Source organism: Theropithecus gelada, chromosome 14, assembly GCF_003255815.1.
Source record: "Theropithecus gelada isolate Dixy chromosome 14, Tgel_1.0, whole genome shotgun sequence".
NCBI classification, from domain to species: Eukaryota; Metazoa; Chordata; class Mammalia; order Primates; family Cercopithecidae; genus Theropithecus; species Theropithecus gelada.
In genome coordinates, this window is record NC_037682.1 from 117752886 (window position 1) to 117769751 (window position 16866).

Sequence of the window (16866 nt, forward strand, 5' to 3'; positions counted from 1 at the left end):
AGCAGCCGCGTGCTTTAGCTGCCAGGAGAGGAGGCAGCACCCCAGCTGCTGACCCTGTTGTCGAACCTTCACAACAGCTGCTAAGGGGTGGGCCCGGGCTTTCCCACTTCCCTCCTGTATGCGTGCCTGGCACAGACTCTCATGTAAGGGGGCAGCGAGGTGAAGCCCTGGAGCCCTGGCCAGGAGCCCATGGGCCAAGCCCTTTGCATCTGTGGGCCTTGGTTTCTCACCTGGGGTAACAGTCCCTGTCCCACCGAGTAGCGTCAGGAACAGTGGAGGTCAAGTGCGTGAAAGAGCCTGGAGAGCTACGGTGAACTGCTTGGCAAATGTGAGCTCTCATGACTTATGTGCAAGGCCTGGTTCCCAGCAGCCTCGATCCTCAGTAACCTTTGGCCAGAGGAGGGAGACTCCCAGGACTGACCTCTAAATCAGAACTAGGTGGTTGAAGAGGTCACCGAGCCCAATCCCCTGCCTTCAGGTAGGATGATCCAGGAACGCTGGGCTCCTGGGAACATAAGATGAAGAAAGACCAAGGGGAAAAGTAGGATTTGGAATAAGGACCTGACATGAATTTTCCTAGGAAGGCCCGGTCAGCCAGGATTCCCAGGGAGCAGTGGGGGGTGGAGAAGTCACGGGGGTCACTGGTGTCCACATGGATACTAGAATCATGGGGAGACTCTCGCGCTGATTCTACAGAGAAGGTGGACACATAGGGCTTTGTTAGCACTGGAGTGGGGGTCAGTGCAGAAAGAAGGGACCCACGGCCTGTGCCACATTCTTCCTGGCAAGGAGCCTGGCCTAGATAACGTGTGCAAAGCATGCTTTCTGATGGAATAAATAAGCACGTAGGAGCCCTAATTAGCTGCCTAAGGCACCATCAAACACACTGGAGTTGGACTGAGTCCGCTGGCACTGGCTGTCTGGTTTCCTAGGGAAAGAGCCGTCGCCTGTCCCGTTTGGGTGGGAAAGTGGGCATGGACCTTGTGGAAGCAGCAGTGTCTGGAGCCCTGTGGGATGATCCCCAGAGGGGAGTCTCTCCATGTCTGGCCAAAAAAATACCCTCTTGGAGCTGAGCCCTTGGTGCTTCACGTAGTGTCCCTGCCCCGTGTGCAGATGGTTCTTACCCAGGACCGTGAGGCGTGCGGGGCGGGAGCGGATGGCGGCCTGGATGGCCTGACACTCGTACACCGCATCGTCTTGCAGCTCGGCCCGCAGGATCTTCAGGTGGTGCTCCCCCGACAGGTGGTTCCCCACCACCAGGTACTGTGGGTAACCTGTGGAGACAACAGGCAGGTCAGGGAGCTGGGGCGGGGTGGAGGGGACTCCCATGACAAAGAGGCACAGAGTGGGGGACCCAAGCAGGGGCCATTCTATAAGGCTGGCAGAGCAGGTGATTGCTCAGGCCTCTGATCTCAGTTCAAGGAGCACAAATGCAAGAGCTTTCCTAAGGCATTGGCGCGCTCTCTTTCTCTGTGTGTGTGTGTGTGTGTGTGTATAAGGGCATTTTGTTTGTTTGTTTTTGAGACAGAGTCTTGCTGTGTCACTCAGGTTGAAGTATAGTGGCAGGATCATAGCTCTCTGCAGCCTCTACCTCCCAGACTCAAGTGATCCTCCCACCTCAGCCTCCCAAGTAACTGGGACTACAGGCATGCACCACCACGTTGGCTAATTTTTTTTTTTTTTTTTTAATCTTTTGTAGAGATGGGATCTCACTATGTCACCCTGGCTGGTCTTAAACTCCTGGACTTAGGCAGTTCTCCCTCCTCAACCTCCCAAAGTTCTAGGATTATAGGCATGAGCCACCATGCCCGGCCATGTAAAGGTCTTGTTGGTTTCACGTTCAGGAAAATCGGAGGAGCCACTGTTAGAGAGGAAAGAGGGAGAAGAGATGGAAACGCTAAGTGTGGACAGACACCGCTGGGTTATTATTCTGGAAAGTGGTGGGCTCAGCACTGTGGTCTACCGAGCAGACACGCATTTTGATAAGATAGAGTAGAGAGAGAGAGAGACAGACAGAAAGACCCAGGCTGAGAATTACAGAGAGAAGACAGTCAGAGAGAGAAGGAAGGAAAAAGAGAAATATTTAGAAAAGGATCAAGAGTGACTTTGCAAAAAGTTTCGTTTCAGGACGGACAGGAAGTAGAAATCTAGGCCCACCCTCCCAGTGTCTAGGAACCTCGGGTCACTTGGAGCCACAGTGGCCCCGTCTCATCATTCCTCATGTCCCGCCACAAACCCCAGGGCCTGGTGACGCACTTAAGTGCTCAGGACACTTCAGAATTGGGGGCCCCTTGTACCATGGGCAATGAATAAGAGATAAATAAAAGTTTGAGAATATAAATCATTAATCAGCGCTCCTGCTGCTGTGTAGGGTTGAAAATAAATGCCGACTGAAGTCGTGGCTGGCCACGTTGGGCAGATCCTCTTTTTCCTGGGTCTCAGGACCTAAACCTCCCTACTTTCTCCCAGTAGGATCCACTTTCCATCCATCTGCTCACTGAGCTCTGCCCTCCCCTGAGTCCCTCACTGTGTGGATTTACAACTGCACCCCAATCCCCGCCATTCTTCATCTCTGTCCCCGTTCCCTTCTCTCCTCAGAGGCTGCCCTCAGCTTCCACTCCCCTCTGGCAGCCCCAGACTGCTCCTCCTTTTGAAGGACCCTCACGAGCACCGGGAGCGCTCTCAGACAGGTGCTGTGGGAGGATAGATGGGACACATTCAGCCTTTTAAAGAGAAGATGAGGGCTTCAGCTAGTGAGAGACAGAAACAAAGACAGGCAGGGAGACCTGCAAGAGCTTGCCTCAAGTATTTCAAACAGTCTCTCGTGTGGGTTAGATGTGTTCCTGAGCTCCCAAGGGCAACACTAGCACCAACAGGCGGAATTAACATGTGGTGGGGGGCGGGATACGTTAGAATATTCTCAAGTATTTGAGGTATCCAACAAGGATCTGGGCTGCCAGAGACGGTAGTGAGGTCCCCATCACTGGCTGTATTCAAGCAGTGGTTGGATGATCGCCTCTCAGGAATGTTGTGGAGGTGATTTCTACACAAGGTGAAAGATCAGGCTAGATGAGCTTGAAGGCCCCTCTCACCATCATAAGTGAAGCGTCTTCTGGAGGTGGGGCAGGTCTCCCTGGGGGTGGGCTGGACAAGGGGCCACCAGCACTCGTTCCTGGTCGGGGGAGGTAGCCGTGATGATCCTCTGCCAGGCATACTCTGGAGTGCTTCCTGTGCAGCAGGGCCCTTCAGACTCATGTTTTCATGGCTCCCATCCTCATCATGCAATAAAATGGCCCTGTCATCCCCCGCTGTGCAGGCCTTGGCTGCACCCCTGAGAGCACGGCCTCTCCTCTTGCCCACACTTCCTGCCTTCTGCTGGGCTTTGGGAAGGAGCCCAGGTGAGTTAAGCTGTCTTCCTCCGAGGGCCAGGAGAGGGACTGGAAATGGGTTCTAGCCCTATCCTCTCCCTGCTGCTGCTGCCTTCGTTGTAGCTGCCTGGCCACCCCCAGCCCCTCCAGCCCAGCCTCTGGATCCCACTATCCTGTGATTAGTCTCTGGTCTCCTGCAGGCATTTTGGCTGGAGCTTCTGTTTTTGTTGTCTTGCAAGCTATCAACAGCAGGATTTTGCTCTCACGAGCTGCTGAAAACATCAGTGATGGGTTTGTTTGTATTTGCCTAATTAGGCAGCGAGCTGTGATGCTATCCCAAGGACTGGCAGCATCTTTGAAAAACAGACTCGGAAGCATGGATTCTGAGAAAGTTCTAGCTCCTTCCACAGTATCATTACTCTCTCTTGCTACTCCCAAAGGAAGCAAAATTACTTAGAGTCTGGGTTCTGCAGTTGAGTTGCCTGGGTTCCAGTGCCAGCTGGATCACTTCCTAGCTCTGCTGTCTTGGGTGAGTTACTTTAACTTCTTTGTGCCTCATAGACTACTTACTGTGTGCCAGTCCCCATTTTATGGGGACAATACCAGTACCTTATAAGGTTATGGTGAAGGTTAAATAGGATAATCTATGTAAAGTGCCTGGCACATTGTAAGTGGTCTATAAATGCCAATTTAAATGAAGAGAAAGGTAAGTCATGAGGTCAGGTGGCCACACAGGTCTTCATCTTTAGAAGGGAGAGCATACAGCGTATCTGGGCCCTTTGGGTTTAACAGGCAGGTCTCATGCACTGGGATTGGTTATAGAGTTGAGTCAATTTCTTTCTCAGTTGTGACTTTGTTTACCTGTCCAACAAACGGGAAAATCCTTCTTTTCTCCCTCCGGATCACTGTAGATTTATGAGATAATGTCTGTGAAGTACTTGAGCTTCTTAGAAGAAAAATGTTCTATCAATATGAGGAAGTGAGTTTATAAATCATTTTCTTTGACTGTTTTTTCCAGCTTCAGTGACTAGAAAAACATTTAGGTCTTCAGGGAGGGTATCATTTCTGGGAGATTCAGGGGGGCCACACGGTTACAGTGGGAGAGGACAGAGATGTAGCAGGCTGAAATCCCACAACCCTGGGCCTCAGTTTCCCTGTAAGAGAGCTTTCGCAGTGTTAAGTGCTCTACAAGTACTTGCTGAATTGAGTTGAGGGCTGTCCTGCCTGTTTCCACATCAGGCAAGCGAGCAGAGTTAATTGAGCATGTAAGTATCTGTCATGATTGCCATGATGCTGTTTTTGGGACAAGTGATAACATACAGGGCAAGTATTTTATCAGGAGTTTGAGGTCGTTGGCTCTGTACGGAGAGGCAAACCAAGTCAAGCTGCAGAGGACACAGGCCCCAGTTAGTCAGAGGCCGTTGTCCTGCAGCCCTGAGCAGGTACCAGTCCTGGGTCCCAGAAAGCCATTCATGCCACTGGATGCTAGAGGGTCAGTTATCCATGCTGGGATGACCACCCTCTTGCACCATCCCTGCTGACCTGAGCCTTCTCTTGGCCACTGACCCAACAAGACCCCAGTCCCTGACGGAAGTTGGAGACCCACTGACAGCGACCTCAGACAACCTCCTTAACTAGCCGCAGCGCTCACCCCAACTCAGAGCCATCCAGTGCACCAACTATTCTAGTTTGGGAAGGTTGTATCACTCCCCCAGTTTCTCTAGGGTAAAGGCGTTCGGAGTCTCTGAAATTGACTGGTTCCCATAACAGTTAAACTTTATGGCAGCACAGTATATTTTGGAGATATTTTTGTGTATTTTATCCATGCTCAGTTGGGCTGCAGCATTCAAACCTTGTGCCTGCTATTGACCATTGCTATAATGTTTCAATATACATTTTTGGCAAGACATAACTCACATTTTAAAATATTAATTTCCCAGCCATCATGTTCCTGAGTACACTTCGATTTTTATTTTCCTGCAGCCGTACACCACGCGAGACGCAAAGTTTCTTCTCAGTTGAATAATATTTTTCTCTCCTCCTCCACCCTCAGCTCTTCCCAAATCACAGGGGAATGACATCCAGGGGTCACTCCTTCTGAATTTTACTGTGTATGCCAAGCCTGACAAACAACCACTGCCTACCTGCAGGACAGAATAATGATAGCTGAAGAGTGTGTGACCAGGGGCAGGAGCCATTGTTTTTTTTCTCCAGGGAAGAGGATGGATTGGAAAAGCATCTGTATAGTCTTACTGGGTCGCTATTCACAATAGTTAACAAATGATCTGTTGTCGGCACTGGCCAGTGAGTTCACATGTCAGCCATCAACAACCACAGGAACCCTCACTGCCTGCCCCAGGGTAGCTTTGCTGAACACCAGCCTGCCCAAGCCGAACATGGTTTGAAATTTATTTTTAATACTTCCTGTCTTTTCTTCCCATCTCGTGATGGCTCCTAAGATCAACCAGGTGTCTTTGTGAATTTTCAGTTTACTTGGTTCCCTTTAATGGGTGAGAAGCCTGGAAGAACCAGGTTGTGACTTGTATTTTCTTAATAATCATGCCTTAATAAATGCGGGGGTGCATCTTGGGCCAAGACACAGGAACACTTGATTTCTGGAAACTGGACTTTACATGAATCATGTTTGACTTTGGAGTAGATGCTCAAGGGCATTGTCGAGTTAGGTTAGGACCCACCGCTAGACTGAGGGTTTGCTCATGGTTCATTATGCACATCCGAGGCCCTCAGAGTCTAGGGATGCTGGGTGCAGTGCTTGTCTAACCTCATCCTGCCTGAGGAGTTGCAGTGAAAGCTGGAGATTTGATACCCAGATGCCTGTGAAGATGGGTGCTCCCTAGGAAGGCGGATGGGTTAGTAAGGGAGTGACAGCCCCAGGCCTGCCCCAGGAGGTCTGGAGGTACTCACTTGAGAGGTCCCTGCCCACACCCAGAGCCAAGCCATCCTTGATCCACAGAACGAAGCCATCGTATTCAGGGATGGCGCACAGTAGCGTCACTGGCTGTCCCGACACCACCACTTGGTCCTGGGGCTGCTGGCTGAAGGAATAGACTTGACCTGGGAAGGAGACAAACACAACGGTCAGTTACCTGCTGGCTGCAGGGGTGAGAAGGCTCCCCTCCAGCTATGGAAGTAGAGCAGCAGAGCAGGGCTGGCCCAGGAGACTGAACCTCCTGAATCACCTGGCTTTTCTGCTGGGGGTCTGGTAGAACTTCCTAACTGGTCTCAGCCCCAGCTCTATTCCCTCCTGTGAGGAGCTGGCTCCCAGCTCCGGCCCCTCTGCCCATGAGTCCCTAACACATGGACTGGTCTAGCCATACCCCAGCTCCCTATGGGCCACCTCCTTCCACCGTTGGGACGTGCCACTTCCCATGCATTGGTGAGCTCCTACTTAATGCCATGTGCTGGGCACACAGTTCCACAGGGCAGAAACAGGAGAGAGAGAGAGACCTCTAGCTAGAAGCATTCTGTGGTGGCTGTGTGTTAAGAAGGTGGGCGATGGAGGGTGGTGTGGCTTTGGTTAAACCTGAGAATTCAGGAAATCATTTTGTTGTTTCATTGGCTCCTGGGGTGGGCTGAGGGCCAAGTTCAGAGGGGTGGGTGGTGGTGCAGTGTGGCACGAGGCATGCTGAGGAGGTGTGCTGTCCCACCATGTCCTCCCTGTCCGTTTCTTTTCCGCAGCAGACCTTACTCCAGCCTCACAATCACTTGGGAAAAAATCATTAGGAACACCATGCCACGTCAAAATGAGATGGCCAGAACCATCGAAGAGAGTCAGTTGACAGTATTTTATTAAACAAACCCACCCACAATGCTTTTAAGATGCCATGCTCTATTTTGAGGCTTTAAAATATTAGTTCATTAATATTTTCATCCTCATAACAACCTAAAAACAGTAAGCACCATTTTTATCCCCATTTTCCAGATGGGGGAATGAGGCACAGGGAGGTGAAAAATAGTAACGGGAGTTGTGCTTGTGAATTGCTCACCAAATACAGCACATGCCCTGACTCTAGTTATCACTGTGGCAACACTCGTATGGGGCATTGTCAACCCCATTTTACAGGGCTTTAGGAAACGGAGGCTCAGGGTTAACTGAATTGCCCAGGGAACTGTCTAGTGGGAGTGGGGGTGGGGGGTGCTGTGAATCCAAGTCTTTCTGGCTCCAAAGACCGTGCTGTCTTCTACTGAGCTACATACACTATGTGCAGATCCTCATGCCTGGCCTTGGAGGGAGTTGCTGATGAGGAGGTGTGATGTGATCTGTGTCTCCTGGGAGTCCACAGTTGAGTGGACATATGGGACGCTGACATTCACTGAGCATCTGGCCCACAATACGACCAGTGCTTCACACAACCCCTTCTCCTGTGATCCACTTAATTATACTTCAGAGCAGAAATAGCCCCATTTTACAACAAAGAAACCAGGATCAGAGAGGCACAGTAACCTGCCCAAGGTCACACAGCTAATGAGTGGTAGAGCGGGGGTTTCAGCAGGGGCCCATCTGCATTCCAAGCCCTCCCTTTTTCCTTTATCCTACCTCCTGCTCTTCAGACCCAGACCTGATTGAGGCAAAATGGAACCTGGCGCGCCAGCTGCTGATGCTGTGGCCTCTCCTCCCCGACCTGGGAGAGTCAGGGGCAGCCACAGAGGTCCTGGACACTGGCTACTGCCCATCTTGGAGACAAAAAGCCCCAGGCTTGGGCCACACCTAGGACTGAACTCTCAGCAACAGATGACCCCAAGAGGGGGACACTTGGTGTGTATCAACCCAGGGGAGCCTGGATGGCAGCAGAGCTTGGGGTGGAGGCTCCCCAGAAGGAGGGGTGAGTTTCACGGTGGAGAGCTGGGGGCAGGCAGGAAGGTGGCCGAGTTCACAACCTGATGAGAGCTTGGCAGGGTCTCTGAGGAGTCTCATTAAAAATCCAATTGGCCTTGAATTGTGGGAGTAACACTTTTTGTTCTGATTTGAGCTTTACAAATTAGATTTCATAGGACATTTTAATCAGCTATGTATGGTAGGGTTTTTTTTTTTCCTCTCTGTCTCTTCAAGCTCTCTGTTGTAATTAGACTGTTTCTGGCACCAAAACAGGGTACAAAAGGAGGGAAGAGATGAGAGAGGAGAAGAGGAGAGGAGGGAGGAACTGGAGAGAAAGCAGAGGAGTGAAGTGAGGACGTGGGAGAGAAAAGGTGAGGGAGAGGAAGAGAAGGAAGCAGGGGAGGAGCGTGAGGGGAAGCATGGAGAGGGAGGGCGTGGGCGGAAAGGGCTCCTTCTCTAGGCTCCTTTTACTCTAATGATGATTTCACAGCTCATCCTTTTATCTCAAAATCTTTCTTGCAAGAAGGACAGAGTCAAGACAGCCGCAGTGACTGCCGAAGATTGTGCTATCAGAGAGAATTATCAGGTTGTCAGCTGGATGTGGAGGGGTTTATAATGAGAGCGCCTTAAATGAAGCAGTGCCCGAGCCCTCTGAGGTGTCCATTATTAGGAAGCACCCACAACGGGTAACAGTCCCGGTCTCTCTCCATCCCGCATCCTCTTGGAGGAAGGTGTGGGAGGTACTGGGTGAGGGCCCCCGGGGAGGTGGGGTGCAGGAAGCATCTGAGGGCCAAGGGTAAGTTGTGGACTGGCTGGAGCCCCCAGGGAGAGGAGGGGGCTATCACCATGGAAACCAGGCTCTGAAGGAAGGCAACGCTGGGAGGGGGGCCCAGTTACAGCAGGCCGTGGAGGTGGACTCTGAGTGGCCACAGACCCTTTTGGTGGGTGTCTCAGAGTCAGGGGTGGCAGCAGGCACAAGATCCCTGGAATAAGACCTGGGGTCTGCAAGAAAGGAACCTGACGGGATGGAGCTGAGTAGGACAGGGCCTTTCGAGGAGGAACATCGTCCGATGCCATCTGAGCAGGCTTGGAGGTGTAGAATCCCACAGGTTGCAGTGAGCCAAGATCGCCCCACTGCACTCCAGCCTGGGTGACGGAGTGAGACTTGGTCTAAAAAAAAAAACAAAACAAAAATCCTTCCTAGAGCCTGTTACATTCTGTCTGCTTGGATCCACTAGCTTTTCTATGGAAAGACTGTTTCTAGGGCAGATGAGTTCACAGGAAAAATCCACCCAAAGGACATGATTTACAAACTATTATTTTTGGGGATGGGACACAGTACTCTGACAATTTCCCTTTTCAGTCTAATTTTAATTTTTGCACATTATATTTAAGTCACTATAATTACTTTTCTCTTTTAAACCAATGAGTTTTTTTTTTTAATGAATTTTAAACTGTTACTGAGTATCTAGAGTGGATAAAAGTTGAGGTGCCATGGATGAAGGTGGAGATGGAGGGATGGAGCCCACTTTTTTTTCATCCATCTGACAGATCTTGAGGCCTCTCATTTGGGCTCAAGAGCCCCTCAGAGCACAGCTTTTGAGCCATGGCTGTAAGTTATTGCCAGAAGAATACTCCTTACCCACCAACTCTTTATTTTCTTTTGAGACTGAGTCTCACTCTGTCTCCCAAGTTGGAGTTCAGTGGGGCAATCTTGGCTCACTGCAACCTCCACCTCCCGGGTTCAAGCGATTCTCCTGCCTCAGCCTCCTGAGTAGCTGGGGTTACAGGTGTGCACCACCATGCCCAGCTAATTTTTGTATTTTTAGTGGAGACAGGGTTTCGCCATGTTGGCTGGTCTTGAACTTCTGACCTCAAGTGATCCTCCCGCCTCGGACTCCCAAAGTGCTGGGATCACAGGCATGAGCCACCGTGCCTGGCTTCTACTTGCTTTATTTTCCTCATTTTCTTTTCTACTCTAAAGAAGTGAAATGTGAGTGAACCCAAGGTCATTTTCTGCAGCCTCCTGGGTAGTACCTTAAGTAGACAGTGAGCTTCTGAGAACCTGTTTCTTCCACACACACTGACTGAACCCTGCAGTGAGGCAGGCACTGTGCTGTCTGGTGAGGAGCAGGGGAACAGGCCTGGTCACCCCTCCAGGAGCTCACAGCTATGCCCCCTCCTCATCACACCTGAGGGTCTCAGATGGAACACAGAGTAGGTGCCTCCCAGGCTTGGGTCCTGCTCTCGGTAGAGATGTGACACACCTAGCACCTTCCACCGGCCCAAGACTTCCATCTTCTCTGCTTCCCATTTTCCCCAATGATGTTCCCCTGGTGTGAAGCCTTGGCGGTCGGTGCAACCTCCCCATCCCACACTTTTATTTTTATTTTATTATTTTTTTTAAGATGGAGTCTCACTCTGTTGCCCAGGCTGGAGTGCAGTGGCGCGATCTCCGCTTACTGCAACCCTTGCCTCCTGGGTTCAAGTGATTCTTCTGCCTCAGCCTATTGAGTAGCTGGGACTACAGGCACGCGCCACTACGCCTTCTAATTTTTGTAGTTTTAGTAGAGATGGGGTTTCACAGGATTAGCCAGGCTGGTCTCGAACTCCTGACCTCGTGATCCACCTGCCTCGACCTCCCAAAGTGCTGGGATTATGGGTATGAGCCACTGCGCCCGGTGCCATGCTTTGTTTTGAGTGTGTCACCATCACTGAGCCTAGCCCAGCAGGCTGCACATCTCTCAGACTTCCCCTTTCCTCTCTGTTCCCACTGCTACCACCCAAGTTCAAGCTCTCATTGCCCCAACCTGGGGTCTTGCCACAGACTCTGAATGTTCTCTTTGCCTGATCCATTAATGTGCTGAACCTGGATTTCCTTCTTAGTTCACCACTTGCTTTAGGGCTCCCCTCTTTTAAAGGGTGGGACCTCTCATGGCTCTCCACTCTCTCCGGGACAACGCCCAACCTTCCATGCTGGATTCTAATCTCCAAAATCCAGCTCCTTTTCTTCCTGGGAGCTCCACAGCACCCCTGTACTGGCTGATCACTAAGGCCACCTGCCCCGAGTTCTCCTCGCTGTTTCATTGTCCTGGGATGCACCTCGCTCCCTGACCCTGCCCAAGGCGCCCCCTCCCGCTAAGCAACCCCACCTTTCATTGAAGGCCCAGTTCTCTTCCTAGGCAGCTCCTGTGACCCACAGGGAATCTTCTTTTTTCTCATCTTCTCTCTAGTTTCTCATTTTGCCTCTTCTTCATCAATTTCTCCAAACCTTTATTGAGCATCTACTATATGTCAGATGCTGATGAAACAAATAAGGAAGAAACAGGGTACACTTCTTGAGGGCAGGGGCCACAGCTATCTTTTCTGTCTTGTGTTCCCAGCTGTGGGTGAGCGTCGGTTACATGTCTGTCACATGTGCCTTTGCACTTAGAGTTTGCCTGCTCTTGTTGGTCTGCTGAGATCGGTGGTCACTGCAGGAAAATTGCTTTTGCATTATAAACTAACCCGGCAGATACTATGCAGAGCACACCACAGGAGAAAGATGAGAAATCACAGGGTGGGCTGGAGTCTCAAGGAATCAGGCTTGACAGGAGAAAACAAGAATGCTGTTCATGGAAGATTTACTTGATGCCAGGTCTTTGACCGTATACATTGTTTCTGGCATGCACATTAGCCATATTACCCACATTTTATAGATGAATCGAGGCTCACAGCAGGGACTTGCGCAAATTCACTTAGTTAGCTCAGGTGTTACTCAAACCCCAATGATCTGGGTTCAGCCCTGTTTTCTCACCACTGTCCGATGTGGGTTGTTGAACCAAGGGTCTCAAACGCAGATTTTGATTCTCAAACAAGTACTCACCCCACCAACAAGGCAGCCTCCTCAGATCATCTATTTTTATTTATTTTTGAGATGGAGTCTTGCTCTTGTCGCCCAGGATGGAGTGCAATGGTATGATCTCAGCTCACTGCAACCTCTGCCTCCTGGGTTCAAGGGATTCTCCTGCCTCAGCCTCCCGAGTAGCTGAGACTACAGGTGTGCACCACTATGCCTGGCTAATTTTTGTATTTTTAGTAGAGACAGGGTTTCACCATGTTGCCCAGGCCGGTCTTGAACTCCCGACCTCGAGTGATCTGCCCACTCTCAGCCTCCCAAAATGCTGGGATTACAGGCGTGAGCCATTGCACCCAACCCCTGTGCAATTCTCTTCCCATCCATGCTTGGAGGCAGTTCAGAGTCAATCAGGAGGTAGCTCAAGGGTGGGCTCACTCCCTGCCTCCCCTTTCTCCACTGGTCATTTGGCCTGGCCTTTGTTCCAGCAGCAGATTGAGGGGACATGGCCACTCCCCTTAGGATTAAACCCAGCCAGACCTGGACAGGAAGTGAGGATCACTAATATAAGGTCAGAAATGATTGCCCTTGCTTCTAAGGAGCCTGGTGCTAACACATGCACACACCCGCCTGCATGCCTGTGAGTGTGGGCAGCCCAGCTGAAACCCTACCTGCCCCCCTCAGCTCTCAGGACATTCTGTGAAATTCGCTGAGAGCCTTGGATGGTCACATTTGACCACAGGTCACTGGATTACAAGGGATAAAGTGGTCTCATAGAGAAGTCATATAAAGCTTTTTGGGGGTTTAGGAGAGTCCTGCTTCAAGCAAGGGAGTTGCAGGGAGGAAGCAGAGAAGGCATCCTGGAGGAGGAATCATCATATGGGGAAAGTGATGGAGGAGAAATGTCATTCTGGGGTAGGAAAAAAATATAAGCAAGACCATGAGTGATGGGTAACCCTCCATCACCTGCCTGGAGTACCCAACCGATGGCTCACCTGTCGGAGCCTGGGTCCTGGACAGTAGGAAGAACACAGGGTCAGTCAGGCCTGGGAAGGAACTCTGACCTTGTCCCTAGCAGTGTGATCTGAGGCCAGTGCCTCACCCTTTCTGAGCCTCAGTTTCCTTATCTGAAAAATGGGGATGACACACCTCCCTGGCAAAGCTGCTGTGAGCATGAGAGGTTTTATATGTAAATGGTCTTGGTAGACAGGTGTTTTACAAAGGGTCATTCTTACTTTCATCACTATCCATAAGTCTTTCCTGTGCTTGGGACTATTAAAACAGGGACAAGAGGAGCACCTGTCTTGCGGAGTCCCCGAGCTGAGAACGGAGGCTTTGCAAATCTGAAGTTGCACCCATTAGAAAGCTGTGTGGGTGGTGCAGGAGACAGTGGGTGAGCCCTCCCATTGGCTCTGCCTCTTCTGCTCATCCCAGTTGGCTTCACAGTCTCCTGGAGTGTCGGGTCAGCCATGCAGAAAGGGCTCAGATGTCACTGTCTGCCTTTTATTAGTGACCAATTGGAAAAGGCTTAAGAATACTTATGCTGGGGATATTTATTGCCGACTTTCTCCCAGCCCGGAGCTTGCAAGTTGCCTCTTGTGGGATTAAGGAAAGCTGCCCCTGTCCAGAGAAGCAAGCAGATAGGAAGAAGAGAAGGAGAGAAGAAGCCAGCTCAGTGGCTGCTGGTGACATCAGAACAACATCAGGTGGAATGGGAAAGACAAGGGCAGCATGATTCAGATCATACCTGGAAACCCAAGTCTTGAATTCTGCTGTGTTCCTGCTGCACAGTACAGGGCCAGCATCTAACACAGGAGGATCAGCTTTCAGACATTTCCAGAATGCCGTTGGTGACCTGCTCAGGGGAGCAGGATTGGGGGTGGTAGAGTATGTTCTGGCCCACTGATTGACTAATAAAATGGATTTTTATGGAGGGTCTAGGGAGTGTCAGTCATAGTGCCAGCTCTCAAGATGCCATGGTGGCCTCAGGCATGGGCAGGAGCTACCTTAGCAGTCTCCAAGTCCCCAGGTTGGGTGTGGGGTGTGCAGGAGGGGCAGACATGTCTTCTGCTGAGTAGGCGCTGACCTGTGGGGAGGCAAATATGTGCAGAAGAAACTAGAATAAAAAGCTCTACACTATAAGCATCAGAGTGAGGCACAAAGTCCCAAAGAAAGAGTCACAGAAGGGTTGGCTTCTGAAATGGCCAGGATGAAGACAAGGTGGGAATGTTCCCTGGAATGGGGAACAGCTTATGTCAAGTGTGGAGAACAGATGTGTTCATGGAATAAAAGCAGCAGTGCCACATAGTCTGGGCTTGATCTCTGGCCCTGCCATTATGGCTGTAAGTTCCTGAGAAAATTGCTTAGTCCTTCTGAGTCTCAGTTTCCCTATTGGGTTAGCAATCAATACTTGTTGAGCTGTTTGTGAGAATGAAAGAGGTCATTCTGTGTGACGTGCACAGGGCCCTGCCTGCCTTCCACAATGGCAGCTGGCAGTATCATTGCAAGCCTAGCAGGCTGGGTGCACGGAGCATGTGTGTGCAGACGCTCTTAGTAGAATGTAAATCTAGAAAGTCCTGGTGGGTTGGACTGTGTGGGCCCTTGAACGCGTGCCAAGAAGTTCGCACTTCATGAGAAGTCATCAAAGGTTTTTGACCCACATGCTCAGATCTGAGTTCTAGAAAGATCACAGTGGTGACAGCAAGGAGGATGAATGAAGGAGGATAATCTGAAGACAGGGAGACTGATCAGCAAGCTTTTGCTGTCATGAGGGCTCAGGCTAACACTGCATCCATGGAAAGAAGAAATGGATTTAGGAGCCATTTGTGGGTAGAACTGATAGCACTTGACTGGAGATGAGGAAGATGAAGGCGTAAAGGCCCCAGTCCCTGGCTTGCAGGACAGGATGAATAGAGGACGGAGGAGCTATTTGCTGCTCAGGAGGAGAAGCGGGCTTGAGCTGAGGCAGTGAGTTCAGTTTTAGATGTGCTGATGGAGAGGGGTCCAGAGTCCCTCAGGTGATGCTGTCCCAGATGTAGCTGGGTCAATGGTTCTGGAGCTGGGAAGGAGGTGTGAAGAACTCACACTGACTGAGCACTCTCTATGGGTCAGGAGGTAGGAGAAGTGTTTTCAGGTGTCCTCTCACTTGATGTTGACCTGAGAATTCACCTCCAAATATGGAAAGTTATAGATGTTGATGTGACTATCTAAGAGGGACAGGGTTCCTCCAGTCTGGGAGTGTTGGAAGTAGCTGCCTTGGGTGAAACATCTAACTCTTGTTGAGGTTTGCACAGGTTTTGAACCCTATTGGGATGGCAAGAGATCATCTAGCCTAATCTTCTCCCTTTAGACTGGGATTGGAAATATAAACAGAGAAACCAGAAGAACGAGGCAGGGGTGGAAGACAGCGTCTTTTCTCTATTGTCTGTTTTTCCTAAATTTCTACTGGGAGAGAGACAAAGAAACATTTTCCATCCCAGCATCGCCATTTGCAGCCACTGGTATCTTGATTCTGATACACGCGTGAGGAGAAGCTTGCCAGTTTCATGAACATTCCTGAAATTGCACTAGAATTTCACTTGGACTTACAAAAAAGAGGCTGACTGCTCTTCGCAGGGCTGGATGAGGGGGTGGAAAGTCTGAGGGCACATTCCCCTATGCTTGCTCCTCACACGGGTGGGCCAGCGTGGGCAGCCTGCGATTCTCCCGGCCTCACACATCTCTCCCCAGGACACAAAATCCACCAAGGTTGTCCTGGACAGTGTGGATCTTTAATGAAGAGCAATTGGGTTGGCCGAGGCAGGGTGAGTCCAAAGTCACTATAAATCCTTTGCCTACTGATGATCAGGCTGGCAGCCCCTGCCAGAGCCTGCACTGTGCTCATTAGTGGCAAGGAGAGGGATTCTTCCATCGATCCAGCCAAGGCCTGGATGCCACGAAGACACTGATAAGTGCTGCTGGAAATACGGGCTCTTCAGTGCCCGTGATGGAGCCCATCCATCCCTGCCCGAGGTCACCTGGAGGTCTAAATGAGACGGGATGGGCATAGCAGAGTGGGTTTATGGTGGGGGAGTGGAGATGGGAGACACTCCACAACGTATGAAGCAGAGACCCTGTCTGTGGTCTCAGGCCTCTTGCTGGCCAGCCATGGGACCCCAGCTAAGCCCCCTTTCTTCTCCGAGTCTCAGGCTCTTGTGTCTTCCGACTGGAATATGCCCTCACTGAGCCGGCACCTTGGGATGTGTTGGAGCAGCATGGAAGGAAGAGAGTGGCACTAAGGGGCAGGGATGGAACTATGCCATTAGCCCAAGAGGGAGCTGCAGACTCGGCTACAGGCAGGCTTGGCTGCAGGCAGAGTACCCATCAACCCTTCTCAGAGGGCACTGGCATGGGCACCACCAGGAGAGGCTGGAGGCTAGGCCATGGATTGGCTGACTCCAAGATGCCCAGCACCTCTTGCTCCCATGTCTAAGGGGTACCATGTGGACACATAAAGCTTTGTCCTTGCCCTGAGCACCTGGGCCCAGAAGGTACCAGTTGGTGCTGCCTCTGCCACCTCTTAACTGTGTGCCCTTGGGCCTGACTCTTCCCTTAACTAAGGCTCAGATGCCTCATCTTTAAAATGCAGGGTTTAAGTCCCTTCCTCCCAACCCTGATGCTTGATGTTCTAATTTATCCAAACTCCTATTTCGGGGGGCGAGGGGTGGTCCTAAGGTTGAAAAGAATAAAATCAAGGTGCAAGGAAGTCAAAGCAAGTCTCTCAAGGACACTTGGTCTTTTGGGGGTCAGATCTATATCCTAAACCTTAAAAAAAGTAAACAAAATAA

The 16866-nt window shown here is 50.8% G+C and overlaps 1 protein-coding gene across 2 annotated transcripts in view; it reads right to left on the bottom strand.

Moving 5' to 3' along the window:
- Window positions 1-16866, bottom strand: part of KIRREL3 (kirre like nephrin family adhesion molecule 3) — a 575536-nt gene that overhangs the window by 96465 nt on the left and 462205 nt on the right. For both annotated transcript variants that reach the window (XM_025356122.1, XM_025356121.1), the window contains exons 3-4: window positions 6294-6443; window positions 1125-1274 (exon numbers count right to left, since the gene is read on the bottom strand). In XM_025356122.1, the coding sequence (XP_025211907.1) occupies window positions 1125-1274; window positions 6294-6443 (300 nt within the window). The remainder of the gene's footprint in view (window positions 1-1124; window positions 1275-6293; window positions 6444-16866) is intronic.